Source organism: Punica granatum, chromosome 6 (genome assembly GCF_007655135.1).
Source record: "Punica granatum isolate Tunisia-2019 chromosome 6, ASM765513v2, whole genome shotgun sequence".
Lineage (NCBI taxonomy): Eukaryota > Viridiplantae > Streptophyta > Magnoliopsida > Myrtales > Lythraceae > Punica > Punica granatum.
The window spans coordinates 4,512,865-4,529,869 of record NC_045132.1 but is presented as its reverse complement, the minus strand read 5'-3'; the positions used below and the strand labels follow the sequence as shown (position 1 = coordinate 4,529,869).

Below are 17,005 nucleotides of genomic sequence, written 5' to 3'. Positions count from 1 at the left end.
TATTAATAAAAGAAACTAATATTAATGTATACATTATCAATGAGAGTGTAGATTAGTGGCGCGCGTTTTCATCGAGTAACTAAATTCGATCCGAATTTTTAAAACTATCCGTACACCTTTATTAGCTGTTATCATGATTTTTATTATATTAAATAACATTCGTGATTTTTCTTTATAATGAAAAAAATATTAATGTGTGTAGAAACGGAAATTTTTTTTTGGAAACTCTCGGGTTCGTATTTGACAGAGTCCTCAAATTCTGTTCGTTAACACGTGAGGATTTGTTTGGTCAAAGATGAAATCATTGCCCCAGTTTGGCCGGTTGGACCAGCTAAACGGATTTTTGTACCGGAATCATCCTGGAGCTTTTGAAATTTCCTATCCGCCTCCCTATCAAGTTTCGATAAATGTATGATAATTGAGTCCGTGTTAGCACTAATATCCCCATCTTAATCTGAAATGGAGGACTCCAAGTGGCCGTATCATGAGCGAACACATGGATTCGGATAAATATCTCGTGTAAATCTTTTTAATACGAATGTTGAAAGAAATTATCCCACACAAAAAAATTAAAGAAAAATTTACGGATTTATAAGAGATTGGGTAATATAACCAATTGACTTTCTCTTTTAGATTGAAGATATGTCTAATAATTTATAGGTCAAATGAAATTTTACAATATGATTTGATCGAGATAAGTCGAATTCTACCGTCCGAAATTTGAATATGAAATTCTTTGTGGAATTTGCACTCGTCCAGTCATCGGATCAAGCAAGTGAAAATTAAGGAGTTTAAGGAATCCACGTGTAACACTGGCCAGCTAAGATATCTCGCATCCAAGTTGCCATTGTGATTTCTGGTTGTGTTCTATGAACGATTAATGACCACCATGACCGAATTCAAGGAACACCATTGGATAGATAGATAGATACATATGTGAAGAAACCATTTGAAAATATGAAAATAGAGAACAAAAAAGAGAACAAGAAGGACCGGGAAATTAAAGATATTTGATCGATGTTCATCGATAGGGATTTAACCCGTTTGCATGTATATATAATTCATAAAGTTTAACATTATGATAACCGGTGACAGTAACAAAATAAAATTTTTCTTTAAATTATAGTATAAAATTTAAAACTTTGAATAAATGTTCATATCGTAAAAGATGATATTGTAAATATAAAGATTTCAATATATCTATATGGATCACTACTATCATAAAGACAAAAGGAGGGCTTTGCTCTAATTTTTGCTTCTCCACAAACACATTTAACCATAGACATTATTAATAATGGTTACTGAGATTAAGGTTATAAAAAAAATTAGGAATGACTAAGAACGATTACAATAAGGACGTTAAATATGCAAATAGGTTTATGTGGCACCATCATTTCATATAAGGTCATGTTGGAATAAACTCGAAAGTAGAACAAAATATTCCTAGGATTTAGTTAATGTTTGTGTAGAAATGGTAAAAGATTTTGGAAACTCTCGTGTTCGTGTTTGACAGAGTCCTCAAATTATGTTCGTTAACACGTTAGGATTTGTTTGGTCATAGATGAAATCATTGCCCCTGTTTGGCCGGTTGGACCAGCTAAACGGATTTTTTTTACCAGAATCATCATGAGGTTTTGAAATTTCCTGTCCGCCTCCCTATCAAGTTTCGATAAATGTATGATAATTGAGTCCGGGTTAGGTGGAGGAAACATCTGATTACGGCGGGTGATGCTCATGTGGCAGAGCCAACTCCCCCGTGTGGTGGCCCTGCTTCGTTGCGCAACACCTGGCCAATTGGCTCCTTTCATCAATTAGCTAGATAATTCTTCATCTTTCAAATTAAGTAAATTATCCTAGACATTTGCATATATCTCTAATCATTTTCTAGTATATATCATGGCCAAGTCCTATATAAAACCGCTCGTGTTAAGTCTCATTTAATGTAGAGTAATATATTTTCATGTGCAACGATCACATTTCATTGCTAACTAAACTTATGCATGTCTTTGAAACTAAATCGGTACCTAAACTCCACGAAGGAAAAAAAGGGAAGCTAAACAACAGTTTGACTTTTCAAACTAATCATTAAAAGTGAGCAGATTATCTTCTTTGAATTTCAACCTACTTGGATGATACGATACTGATGCCTGACATTATTTACTAACAAAAATATGAGAAAAAAGAAGCATGTACATCGGGAATTATCAAGCGAGATCCGACTAACTAAATCATCAAATAACGTATATGTATTAATTAATCGATCTTAGTCCAAACTGGATAGGGATTGTGCTGGTCCATTTGGTTAGAAAGTGATGGTAGATTTGCTTCGCGTGATCAATCTAAACTAAAGATGGCAATTTAGGCAGCAATGTCAACCTTGAAATCCATCATATGGATTGGTGCGTGTCAGCTACTAAACCTTGCCAAGTAATTAGTATGTATATATACACTTTTCTCAATTTCAGGATTTGTATAAGTGCTTTAGTTGATCAAATGGCTCAAGGGGGGAATCACCAAATCTGATACGATCAACCTTTAGATGACCTCCCAAATTGAAACTTGTCGCGTTCTTGACCACATAAAGTTAATTAGTTAGCACTAATATCCCATCTTAATCTGAAATGGAGAACTCCAAGTGGCCGTATCATGAGCGAACACGTGGGTTCGGATAACTCGTGTAAATCTTTTAACACGGATGTTGAGTGAAATTATCCCACATGAGAAATTAAAAAAATCATGGATTTATAAGCGATTGGATAACACAACCTACTGATTTACTTTTTTAGATTGGAGATATGTTCAATAATATATAGATCAAATGAAATTTTACAATATGATTAATCGACATAAGTCGAATTCTTCCGTCTGAAATTTGAGTCTGAAATTCTCTGTGGAATTTGCACTCGTCCAGTCATCGGATCAAGCAAGTGAAAATTAAGGAGTTTAAGAGATCCACGTGTAACACTGGCCAGCTAAGATATCTCGCATCCAAGTTGCGCATTGTGATTTCTGGTTGTGTTCTATGAACGATTAATGGCCACCATGACCGAATTCAAGGAGCACCATTGGCTAGATAGATACATATGTGAAGAAACCATTTGAAAATATGAAAAATAGAGAACAAAAAAGAGAACAAGAAGGACCAGGAAATTAAAGATATTTGATCGATGTTCATCTATAGGGATTTAACCCGTTCGCATGTATATATAATTAATAAAGTTATCCTTTTGGTGACAGTAACAAAGTAAAATTTTTCTTTAAATTATAGTATAAAATTTAAAACTTAGAATAAGTGTCCATGTTATAAAAGATGATATTGTAAATATAAAGATTTCAATATATCTATTTGGATCGCTACTATCATAAAGACAAAAGGAGGGTCTTGCTCTAATTTTTACTTCTCCACAAACACGTTTAACAATAAACATTATTAATAACAGTTACTGAGACTAAGGTTGTAAAAAAATTAGGAGTGACTAAGAACGATTTCAATAAGGATGTTAAATATGCAATTAGGTTTACGTGGCACCATCATTTCATATAAGTTCATGTTGGGATAAACTCGAAAGTAGAACAGAATATTCATAGGATTTAGTTAATGTGGCGTTTGGTAATGGAATGTGGTTTAACTCCATTACCATTTTAAATATTAATGTATATATTCAAGTAGGATTGTAATTATTAAATTTCCATTCGGTTTATATGGGCCTGGCCCATTTCTACTTAAAAGTTCAAGCTGATAAGTGGTGGTATCCGAGTCATATATTAACCTATGAATTTTCCTTTTCTTTTCCGATGTGGGATTTATCTCATTTTACTCCTCAATACCTGCTCTCATGTACAACGTGTGGTCTATTTCTGCTTACATATTGTCACGTGCCCTTAAACACCCGCTCTCAACAATTGACCTCGAGCCGGGCTTTTCTTCAGTGCTCTGGCGAGGGGGGACTAACACGAGGCGCACTTTGGCTGCACTCGACATACTGGGCCTGGCATAGTATGAGTGCGCACACGTGCGTAGGCACGCTTACAATTAAGCTAGGCTCTGATACCATATTAAAATTTACACTTGAGTTTACACAGACTTGAGCTCATTTGCAATCCAAAAGCTTAAGCTGATAGGTTGTTAGACCCAAGCCTTATATAAACTTGTGGTTTCTTTCTCAATTTTTCAATGTGGGATAACGTATCTCAACACCCGCCCTCACGTGGCAACGCGTGGTCCAACATGTGCCACATGCCCTTAAACACCCGCTCTTAATTATTAACCACGAGCCGGACATCCTCTTCCGTGCTCGTGCAAGGGGGGACAAATATCAAACTAGCCTCGAGCTCCACACTCGGGCCTAACTGGAGGTGCACCTTTAGCTACCTCGGAATTGGACCAGGCCACTCTTGGGCCCGATTAACATGAGGCGCACTATTAGCTGCCTCGAAACTGAATATGACGTGGTGTGAGCCCACACGAGCACGCGGAAGCGTAACTCACTTTGATACCATGTAAAAATTTCCATTGGGTTTATACTGGTCTGGACTCATTTTCACTTAAAAGCTCAAGCTAATAAGTGGTGGTACCCGAGCCATATATTAACCCATGAATTTTCATTTTCTTTTCCGATATGAGATTTATCTCATTTTACTCATCAATAGTAATGATGCTGAGAATAAAATATATATGATAATTTATTATTAAATATGAGAAAAAGATAAAAAAATTAATGATTATGTTGTTGAATTAATAAAATATTTCAGTAGAGTGGAGAAATTTATTATTAAAAAATTGATTGTAATAATTATTAGGAAACAAATATGTGAAAATTTATTATTAAATATAAAAAAGACAAAATAATCATGATTATGTTGTCGAATTTGAGGAAAAATGGAGTGTAATGGAGTTGTAATGGAGTTAAACTCCATTAATTTGAGAGGTAAATCAACGGCTGAGTTTACCTTGTTAAATAAGTTATATAGTTCATAATAGAAGGCGACAAATAAAACATGAATGATAATAACCAACTAATACACTCATATATTAATTTATTCTATATATTTATATAAACACGAAATGCTATATAAAAATATTTATCTAGACTCCACAGAACAAAAATGAAAAATGAGAGAGAAAAATAAAAACAAATGAGTGATCAAATTGCAATAACGGAATGACTAAAAGGACATAAATGAAAAATGCGAGAAAAATTTATATAAAATTTTGAGAATAAAAAGAATCGAGAAAATGAGCAGGGAAAAATGGCCAGGCTTTGCGAGTTAGCCCAATCTTGAAGCCGCCCACTCCGATTAATATGAACTTCGAGCCCAGCAGAAAAGGGCCAGCCCATCCCCTGAGTCTATGAGAAATGATATGCAGTCGAAGACAAACGTTCGGGAATCAAGAGACTTCTATATGTTAAAATTTGTTACTGCGAATAACTGAGTACCTCTTTATGTATATTATGTTTCCATATATGTTTGGGCAGTTTAGGAATAGAATCCCGTAATTTACTCATTTCCTTTCTTGAATAGGCACTATTGCCTACACATTGTCATTCTTCACAGTAATATAGATAAGTCTTTTATTTATGGCTAATCAAGCAACAAATCATCAAAATAACTCTTCTGAGCTTATTTTAAAAAAAATACATAAGGTTACAAAGTCCAATTTCATTATGCTTTTACCTAATTAAGCTAATTCGAGCCTAATTACTTATAGCCAAGTTTGTGATTAATCCGATTACACACGATTTAAGCCTAATTAGACTTAATTTACCCCAAATTAGACCAAATTACCACGTGACTAGAATGTTATTGTGAGTAATTAGGCACGATTTAACTAGATGAGAACCCAATTAGCACATATGCATGCTAATTACAACTAATTACACCTAATTATACACAAATTGACTCAATTAACACCAAATAAAGTCCAATTAACATGCAATTAGTCTTTCTCGAAGATAATCAGAGTTAATTAGTCGAGATTGATCCTAATTAAGCATGATACTATCTTGTTAATCCTAATTAGGCTCTAAATCATACAAATTACCAACTTATTAGTCTAATCTACACATAAATGCTCTAATTAAATAACTATCCCGAAATACAAGCTAATGAGCTAGATTTTAGTTCTGGACAGAGGCTTGGAGCCTCATATTGCCTTTGTTTCGAGAAGTTTTCAAATCTTCGAGCTTGAATTCGAAATTGGGGCTTAAGCTTTTAATTATTCTACTAATAGCGGAAACCTAGGCTTAATTTGGGGATTTTGAGTCAGTAATTTGGCAGAGTCTTAACACATGAGAATGGCAAAATAATCCTTTAATTTTGTAAATGACCCTCTTTTTATAGGGAAAAGGGAGTCGGGGATTGTTTCGTAAAATTCGATAGTTCAGAGACAAAAATGCAATTTTGTTTTATAAATTTGAGAGCTTCGGACGGGTCCAACTGTTCGAATATTTCCGTTGGGACAGCTGGTCCATGCAGTGCGGTTACTTACCGCGCCCGTATGGGGATGTAGGAGCAAACCTCGCCTTGGTCTTAAATCTCCACCCTAGTGGGAGCTCACTTAAACCAGTTGAACTGAACTGACTTGGTTAGCAAAAATAACATCTACCCTCAAACTTTCAAAAACCTTTTATTTATAACTTTTTCGAGATTTTAAAGCACATTTGGGCATAGAAAAATTATCGAAAAATATCCTCGAGTTTAGAAAACATTTCCTAACTAGAAACCACTCCGACATGAATATTTTCACTACGTGTGAATATCGATTTCTCCGCCTCGAAACCCTTATCCTGTTAGATAAAATGTCTTAATCAGATAAATTTTATTGTACCTTTTTGCATAAAAATACAAGTCATTTGATTTAGGAGAAGGTCTCTGGAGAGTGGGCGTCACTCTATGAAATCTATTTTACACGTGCGTCTGTAGAAAGAAATATTACTAATTAACTCGTATAATTTTTTTGAAAATATGCACAGATAGTTAAAATTAGGTACTTATCATTATAAGACTTATCTATTTGTTCTTGATAGTCCTTCTTACGGGTGATCATAAGGTACTTGGTCAATTCTCTAATTTGATGTGCTTCTCGAACTATGATTGTAGTTCGGATCGGAACGAGGTGCTTACAGAAGCGAGTCCTCTTTTGTTGGGTACAGAAGCACTACTCGGATATACAAGTTAGGGGGAGACAATTCTTTGATCATCATCACAGGTTCGATCTGGGCAGAGGGAGGCGGCAGCCTGGGGGCCACTATCATCGGTCCAGCCTAGTTCAGATTTAGGTCATGAGATTGAAGAGTCTCGATTCAATTCGCCTAGCTCGATTATAGAGCGCGGGTCAGGAGACAGGCCACCCAAGTTAAGATACATACTGCTCGATGTCCGACCCCCTTCTTACATGCCCATCTCTAGTGACTCCTTAGATACGGTCCATCCAATACAAGATTATCTCACTTATTCCGAGCTTAATCACCGCCATAAGGCATTTTTAGGTATCATTGACTCAGACAAGAAACCTCATTCTTATCAAGAAGCGATTTGTTATTCTCATTGGATAGATGCTACGGCGAAAGAAATTCGTGCACTAGAATCCAATGGCATTTGGACTATTAAGCAACTTTTTCTTGAGAAACGATCAATTGGTTGTAAATGGGTGTTCAAGGTGAAGAGACGAGTGAATGGGAGTATTGAGCGATACAAGGCTTGTTTGGTAGATAAGGGTTTCACTCAGGTGGAAGGCATCATTAAACGTTTGCACCAACTGCTAAATTGGTGACTGTGCGATGCTTATTGACGGTAGCCATAGCTCAGGGATGAGAGATGCATCATATGGACATTAATAATGCGTTTTCACATGGAGATGTGGACGAAGAAGTATATATGCAGTTTTCGCCCGGTTTTTCTTCCTCTAAGGATGGGCAAGTTTGTCGATTACATAAATTCTTGTATGGTTTTCGCCAAGCATTGCGAAACTAATTTTCGAAGTTTGTGGATGCATTGAGGTATCATAGGTTTAGCCAATTGGGTGCTAATCACTCTCTTTTCACCTATAAGAGAGGCAATACGTTCATTGCAGTCTTGGTGTATGTTGATGATCTGATCATAGGAGGAAATCATTCCTCTCATTGTGCCTCCTTTAAACGATATCTTGATAGGTGCTTCCTTATTAAGGACTTAGGTCCTTTGAAGTATTTTCTAGGCATTGAAGTTACGTGCATGGATTCTGGACATTTTCTCAGTTAGCGAAAATATGCGCTGGACATATTAACGGAGAGTGGGATGCTTGGATCTCGACCCTCACCATTTCCCATAGAGCAACATTGTCCACTAGCACTAGTGCTCTATTATCTGATCCAGCTCAATACAGAGGACTCATCGATAGACTTATCTACCTCGCTATCACTAGACCAGAGCTTAGTTATTCTTTGCATGTACTTGCTCAGTTCATGCAAGAGCCTCGTCAAGAGCACTGGGATGCAGCTATGAGGGTGCTACATTTTTTTAAGCAGTCTCCGGGACAAAGGCATCTTTTTGCGGTCCAACTCATTAGAGCTTGAAGCTTATTGTAATTCTGATTGGGCTAGTTGTCCCTTGACCAGGCGTTGGATTATAGGGCACTTCATTACGTTAGGAGGCAATCCTATCTCTTAGAAAACTAAAAAGCAGAGTACAGTGTCTCGCTCCTTCGCAAAGGCGAAGTATTGTGCTATGGCAGTCACAGTTAGTGAGCTCTTATGGTTATGAAGCTAGTTATCTTCCCTCGACATTCATTCGGTTCGGCTCTCTGGATTACTTAATGACAATCAGGTGGCTCTACACATTGTAACAAATCATGTTTTTCACGGAAGCACGAAGCACATCGAGATCGATTGTAATTTCGTTCGTGAACATATCAGATAAGGTGTAGTAGCTACGGCTCATGTGTCTACTGGTCTTCAGCTTGCAGACATCTTTACGAAGGCACTTGGTTGTAATTGCTTTCGCTTTCTCCTCACCAAGTTGGCATTTGGGATCCCCATGCTCCAAATTAAAGAGGAGTATTACGGGATATTGGAGATTGTACAATTATGTATATTATATTTCCATATATGTCGGGTAGTTTAGGAATAGAATCCCATAGTTTATTTATTTCCTTTCTTGAATAGACACTATTGCCTATATACTGTCGTTCTTCACCATAATATAGATAAGTCTTTTGACTCCAATCTTATCACTTTCCATTCTCTTACACTATGCTTATAAAACTTCCCTTGTGCTGAAAAAATAATAACATCCTGGAAAATATATAAATCAAGCTTAATCTAAGTTCTACAATACAAAATAGAATTAGTCAGGGTAACGTTTAATCATCTTATGGAAAAACTCATCGACAAGGTCGTTTTGATACATATAGCTAGAGGTCTTTTTGTGGTCCGAACTTTAACTTATGGGAAAATCCATGCATTTCAATAGTATAATTAGAAATAATGATCACAATATAATAGGTTTTAAGTAGCAAGCTAGTTTTAAGTGGACAAACTGTTTTTTTTTTTATAAGTAAGTGGATAAACTTTACCCGTAATAGAATTCTGATACTCAATAAAAACATCTATTCGTTATAGCCAAGTTAACCAAGCAAGAATTCGTCTCGATTGATATATTAGCTTAAACTTATGTCATTCGACAAAAAGATATTTCTAAAATCATAAATAAAAAAATACTACTTAAATTGGTGATACATTTAAATAGGCCTTACGTACGTGCGTTGGTTTTAAGTGATTTAGTGTTGCGATTGAAGAGAGATTTTTCCTTAGTGAACTGACCCCACTCGAGCCTATATTAATCAGATTCTTTCGACTTTGAAATATTAGGTGGTGTTGCTAAAAAAGGCTTGTATAATCATATTAAATAATAAATAAAAAATAAAATAAAAAATATGGTGGGATCCCGTGCGTGAAATAAACTTAAAGAAAAAATTGACCTCACTTAAACCTAAATTGATTGGACTCGTAAGATATCAGGTGGTGCATCAAATAAAAGTTTATATACGTATATTAAATTCTTTTTAAAAAAGAAAAGTTTAAAAATTTAAATAAAAAGAAGGAAAGCGGGGTTGGGGGTCCCGCAGGAGAGAAAATCACCCCACTTTCCAGGTGGCCCACTCTCCCCCTTATGGCTACGGAACCCTGACGGCTACGGATCTGCTATCGTTTCTTTTATATAATATAATAATTTGCTGGGTGAGACTTTCTTATACAATGTGCTGATGTAGGACAGTAAGATCACCGAAAAGTTTCTTTTACTTCTGACCATAACTGTACTTATTGGCATAAGTCTGACTGTATAAATGAATCCGGCGCTAATGATGAATCTGATGACCCACCATCCCAGCCCATGCTGAAAGCCATTCCACACATTCCCTCCCTTTCTTCCTCCTCATCTTCAACAATGGTAGCTCCCTACCTCAGCCGACCTTCACACTCGACCTCCTCTCCCGCTGCGGCTTCGATATTCTTGTTATCGGCCTTTGTTCTCTGCATCTCTGTCGCCACAGCGGCTGTCCGGCTCCCGGCCAATGTGACAGTGCCAGCGGTGTTTGTGTTTGGAGACTCAATAGTGGACCCAGGGAACAACAATGAACTCCAGACCATTGCCAAGTGCAATTTCCCACCCTACGGCCGGGACTTCCCCGGAGGTAAGCCAACCGGACGGTTCAGCAACGGTAGAGTCCCCTCCGACATGCTAGGTAAGTACTGACTTTTCGATAAGTATTCATAAAGGAGCAGAGTTCTATAATAGCCATTTTCTGTATGCCTTTCGTATTGAGACGCAATACGTGCAAGTTTCTTAAAAATTTATAATTCTCAATATATTTTTCACGCATTAAGATAAAAAAAAATTGTCATTTGATAGATTGTTTACTATTGAACTGTAATTATAATTGTGAATCGAGTTTTTTTTTTTGCGGACTTGGTTTAATAAACTTTTGTTACCAAACATGTTCCGATTCAAAATACCAAATGTAGAAGACATGTACGTAAATATGTATATGCTCTGCAGAGCAGAAAGAGAACTTTCTGAAGCATTGATCGAAAGTGCGGGTAGCGCATAATCATGAATTATTATAAGGTTGGTAATGCTCCATATATATTTTATAAATAGGAAATCGTTATTATTATTATTTTTTTTATGTAAACCATTTGGTATCTTGATGTCTAACGTTTCTGAATAATTTAAGTTCGAATAGGATCAACTCACTTAGAAGTAAAATTCTCTCAATTGTAAATTTTCTTTGTACATAACTTGAGATCGTATTTAACACGAAGAGATGCCGAATTATTTGAGTCAATTCACGTAGATATCAATAAGAAATTTTATATCAGTCGTAGTAATTACAACAATAATAATAGCAGGCCCTCGGCCAGACAAACATTGATATAAAAAGAAATATATCGAGGATTAGCTATCACTATCAGCTCCCATTTGCAATTTAAAAACTCCTCGCTAAAGCATGTGGCACAATTGGCATTCTATGTGACTAGATAAATTAACATGCAGTGTACACTTTTAGGATTCATTAAAAACACAGTTGACGCTTGAGCAAGGATTAGGAGTTCTGGTTTATTTAAATTTAATCCCACAATTAATAGAATTGACATATTATAGTCAATTTGTAGTATTCATAACAGCCGCTGCCTATTGTCGAACAAATCCAAAAGAGTGACTTCACGTGATCTGCATGTCAAATTTCGTCCTACGTGTTTTTTTTTTCCTCGAGAAATCGCTGTCACACCGGAGATCAGTGCTCGTCCGTATTATGCAAATTATTATATCATTAATTATAGTCATTATAATATGTGGTTGTAAATAGACCTTATATGTATATAATGGATGGAATAGAACAGCAAGCTGGCTAGGCGTACGTCCCCAGCTACAACCCAATCATACGCATAGATAAAGGTTCCAGCGATAAGACGGGCTTGGAGGGTCAACTTGTATGTTTTGTTATTTTTTGGCTGCAAAACTATGTGTTTTGGTTGACAGTTGAGATATGAATGTTGCACTTGTGATCTGCGTCCTTTCTTTTGTTCCTTTTTTCTCTGTCTTCCCGTTCGTTTTGTCTTAGCATTTGCCAATTGGTCATGATCGATCCGTTTATGTTTTCCTAAGATGAAATCAATTAAACATGGGATAGGGTTTTCTTTTTTCTGGATATTATAACGTAGGCCATGAGCCTAATCATATTAAAAAAGAAAATGAGAAATAAAGAATGTCAAAGATCTCATAAAATTAACAAAGAGCGAATCCTGAATTTCTTGATTTCAATCATCGATCAATGGTGCTGCAATAGATTGCAGCCATTTCTCATGTGAAGGCATTCATTTTCTTCTTATTTATATGTATCTAGCAAGACAATTAGTAGTATGCGATCATATTTAGAATCTTTTAATTTGTACCATATATCGATCTTATAATATGATATTACCAAGAGGGACTATTTCTTTTTAATGTTATAAGGGACGAGGTCCATGAACTTGGTAAATTAATATGGAAGAGGAAGCACGTAAAAAGATCTAGAAGTTCTTGTTGATAAAAATTAAATATAAAATATCTTGGTTCTCGAGGACAAGTATTGCTGCACTCTCCCCCTCTCTCTATTTTCCTAGAGTATCCTTGATGTTTATTTTTTTATTATAAATTCTAATAGCTAATAAGGGGTACGAATAGTTTCTAATGAGTATCGAATTTGAAACCTCTTGTTTACCAGGCAAAACACGTGCTACTACACTATAACTTCTTTGATATTATGTATTCACAATCCTCAAAATCAAAGCCTTCTTACTAAGAATATTTTAATTTGTACCATATATCGATTTTATAATATGATATTACCAAGAGGGACTTTTTCTTTCTAATGTTGTGGGGAAGGTCCATGAACTTGGTAAATGAAGCATATAAAATGATTTAGAAATTTTTATGGACAAAAATCGAATATGAAATATCTTGGTTCCCGAGCACAAGTGCCGCTGCTCTCTCTCGCTTTCTCTACTTTTCCTGGAGTATCCTTGATGTTTATTTGTTTAATTAATTGACAGATACTATGTAATTGTAATCCTCAATATCAAGCCTTCTTCTTGACAGCTGAATTAGTTGGCGTGAAGGAACTGCTACCTGCTTATCTAGACCCAAATCTGCAGATTCAGGACCTCCTTACTGGCGTCAGCTTCGCCTCCGGTGCCGCCGGATATGATCCACAGACCTCAGAAACTGCAGTAATTACATCTTTCCCTGTTCTCTCTCGAATCCTGACTGTCGTTCTCACCCTACAGTTTGAGAAAACAATTTTAAAAGTACATATATTTTCCTCAGTTTTTCACTGTTAAGTTAAAAATGCCAAGTCAATGGAAAATATTTCCTGGACATGTAAAATGATCGATCTTGTCCTATCAACTGCTACCGGACGCGGAACACTTTAACCACTCCTCAATACCATTGGCCACCGGCTAGGCCGATCTTCACCTGAGATGAGCTACCCAGGCCGGGGTCTGGATAGGTGGATGGACCTTGCTGACAATATTTAAGGGCAGTGCCCTTGCCGAAGCTGCTAGTGGCACGTGGTGACATTGAGGATAGTGGCATAATTTCTAGTTCACGAAATCAGTTTTTTCTTCTTAAGTCCATATTCTTAGAAATATTATATTTGTCGCCTCATGTAATAGTAGATGCCAAACACCGGAAAATAATTATTTGTGGTGAGCGTCTTTTGGGTCAGTATAAAGTCTTCCCCGGCATATAATTCCGTGTGTTACATACTTATTTGATCAATATCAGAGGGCGTTGTCATTATCAGATCAACTGGATCTGTACAAGGAAAGCATTGCCAAGATAAGAGCCAAGGTTGGTGAAGATAGGGCAGCCTTGATCGTGTCACGAAGCTTCAATGTTGTGTTCTTGGGAAGCAATGATATCACAAACACATTCTTCGGGCCATTGAGCGCCCAGGATGATATATCATCCTACACTGATCTCATGGTGAAATCGGCCACGAGCTTCATTCAGGTATGAATATATATATATATATATATATATATAGATATAGATATTCTGATGATTTCCACATCTGAGGGCTATAATCAGTTCCGTCCCGATGATTGATGAAGGCTCACAAGCTTAAGCCGACAATGAGCTGTTAGGATTCAATAGCTTCTGCTCCCGACTTGTTCTTTTATTAAAACCAGCGAATATGATCATGCGCAGGAGCTCTATGGATTGGGAGCGCGGAGGATAGGGATAACTGGCATCCCACCGATAGGATGTGTGCCGGCACAGAGAACTCTTAGAGGAGGAATTGAGAGGAATTGCTTCGACGATGGAAATGATGCTGCCATCCTCTTCAACTCCAAGCTCTCCTCACAAATAGACTCTCTCAGCTCCCAGCTCTCCAACTCCAAAATCGTATACATCGATATCTACTACTCGTTCCTCCCGCTCATCCAAAACCCTACTAAATATGGTATTTTGTTAAATTTCCACACTATTTCATCTTTTGGTCTGAGTCCACGCTCGGTATGGAGGAACCGAGGTTAATTTGTTGATCATTTGAATGCTAATGCAGGTTTTGAAGTAAGCACTAAGGGTTGTTGCGGCACAGGAAACATCGAAGTGAGTTTCTTATGTAACAAACTCGACGACCTTATGACGTGCATCAATGACGAGAAGTATGTGTTCTGGGATAGCTTCCATCCCACGGAGAAGGCATATAAGGTGGTTCTGGACCAGATCTTCAAAGATCAATTGAGCAAGTTCTTCTGAAAGAACAATATATATATATATATATATATATATATTATAAATATATTGGTATAATACAGGAAAAATGAATATTTATATTACTTGATTAGTGGAAGGAATTTCTTTTGAATATCTAAATTTTGGGAATCCATTTCATGTACGAGCCAATTTTATCTTTTATTTTTCAAATTCAATTTAATTAACTAAACTTATATAAATCATATATTTGTATTAATAATTCAACTTAGGCTTGCATTTTATTAGTCTCTAGATATTTTATTTAATCTGCACCGCATATTTAATTAAACGTCAATGTAATATAACAAACTTACTATATTCAGTTCATCCGTTATTTTTATTTTGGACGTTTTAAAATAAAATTATTCGAATTCCTCATTCCGAGATGTGGCAGATGGTAATTTTTAATTATCTCCACAAGATATGAATCATCTTGCAAATATAGTTTTGATGCATTAATGGAAAATCCATTTCAAAAAAAAAAATTACGTCCACAAATTTTTCAATATAATTAATTGCAACATTCGTTAGTAATTTTTGAAATATTAGCAACTTGGAGTAATTAGCATCTTGGCTTAATTAGCATATTGGAGCAAACAAATAACAAATATCGATATAAATTATAAGTAAGAATTTTGAAATATTAAAAAATATATAAAAATTTAATTGAATTTGATTGACCTTGAATTTGATTTTACAAGTGAAATTTTCAATTTTAGATAATAAATTACAATTATATTTATAAAATCTATAAATTAATATTTTTTAGTCAATAAATTATTTTATACGTAAATAATTATATAATAAAGTTAACTCAATATGACGAATTTAGCATATTTTGCTCATCATTAACATGAAAACTATCAAATAGTTAATTTTATAATCATAAATGAAATTACATTTCTAAGGATCGAATTAAGTAATACAATACATATTTCTTTCAAATAGGGAAATGACTAGTTTTTCTTGTTTAAAAAGATATGCTTCCATACCCAATAAAAGCTATTTACACTCTGGGCCTTGTCCTGCAACTCATTCATCCATAACATAAAGAAGATGCCCACAAATTTGAGCAAAAGCTTCGGAAACATTCAGCCCACAGGCAGTGCCCAGTCACTCTAGCAAATCATTTTTGTATGAATTTCATGCACGCATTGGCTCGGGCATGATATTTTCTAAACAGTTAATTAATTAGGGTAAGAACTTGCGCCTAGAGCTAGTGGGTATGGAAATCATAATGTGTAATTTACTGAGAATCTTTTAGTATATCCTGAAACATTTTGATTTTCAAATTTTTACTGTAAACATGGATGAGAGATGTTTGCTGTCTCGATTCTGGCCATTTGGGGTTCAAACTGTCTTCTTGTCTGGTGTTTCCTGCAATGAGAAAAAGAAAAACAATGAAGGAGCAAGAACTATTATCAATTTTAACGTAAGAGCGCAATGAAGCAAACTGGCCTGGTAGGCGTAGTGCGAGTATGTCGAGGGACGTGCGAGAAGTGCGCTGATGGTACAAGCACAGGCACGGAGAGCTGTGCTCGCATGACGCGGAGGGATGTGCACAAGGCATGCTGGAGATCTGTTTGGGCATGCTGGTGATGCGTTCAGCTGTGGAGTCAGTGGGAGTTAGTTCGCCTTGGGAGGTAGGTCAGCCCTTAGCTCACAGCTCGTCTTACCGTGGAGGAGGTATGAAGATCGCATGCGCTCTACCCGTGAAAGTTGGCACGACTTATCTGTCGTACATGAATGCGTGGTAGCTGCAAAACAATAAATAAGTGGAATGCATGCGATACATGAGTTTTCAAAAGCTAATGTAGTCATTCATATTGACTCGAAAGGTTAAAAGTACAATGCAAGTTTGAAAAACAAAGTCCTAAGACGGTTTAACACCGCACTGGGGCGCGAGCGACCGCTGCCTTGGAAAGCACCAGTTCCAGGTGAGAGCTTGGTGGAGGTATCTATCCTAGGGCGTGTGTGAACCTCAATGGGTCCTATTCATGGAATTCTCCAGGGCAGTGTTCGCTTGAGCTAACTCTTGATCACATCTCTGTAGCTCGGCGCGGGCGCGTGCGAGTTCCCTCAGGAGTTGACACTGGTCGGCGAGTTCCTCGTCTTTCTCAACGACCTCTCGGCAAAGACAATCTTTCTTGGTCCTGGTGTTGGCGACCTCAACCAAGGTGGCTGTGCCCTAAGAGGAAGGTGTTGTGGATGATGTCCG

The 17,005-nt window shown here is 36.5% G+C and overlaps 1 protein-coding gene across 1 annotated transcript; it reads left to right on the top strand.

Annotated features, from left to right (window-relative positions):
- Positions 1-10,230: 10,230 nt before the first annotated feature.
- LOC116210460 (GDSL esterase/lipase EXL3-like) lies at positions 10,231-14,912 on the top strand. Its single transcript, XM_031544335.1, has 5 exons — positions 10,231-10,723; positions 13,120-13,250; positions 13,810-14,037; positions 14,236-14,491; positions 14,594-14,912. Exons 1-5 carry the CDS (start codon positions 10,372-10,374, stop codon positions 14,788-14,790), a joined length of 1,164 nt encoding a protein of 387 aa, XP_031400195.1. The 5' UTR covers positions 10,231-10,371; the 3' UTR covers positions 14,791-14,912.
- Positions 14,913-17,005: the final 2,093 nt, after the last annotated feature.

Bases quoted from the DNA above. Each gene is read 5' to 3' on its own strand.
- LOC116210460 (XM_031544335.1), top strand. From the start codon at position 10,372: ATGCTGAAAGCCATTCCACACATTCCCTCCCTTTCTTCCTCCTCATCT. The intron at 10,724-13,119 runs GTAAGTACTGAC...TCTTCTTGACAG, and splicing joins AGTCCCCTCCGACATGCTAG to CTGAATTAGTTGGCGTGAAG. The intron at 14,038-14,235 runs GTATGAATATAT...GATCATGCGCAG, and splicing joins CGGCCACGAGCTTCATTCAG to GAGCTCTATGGATTGGGAGC.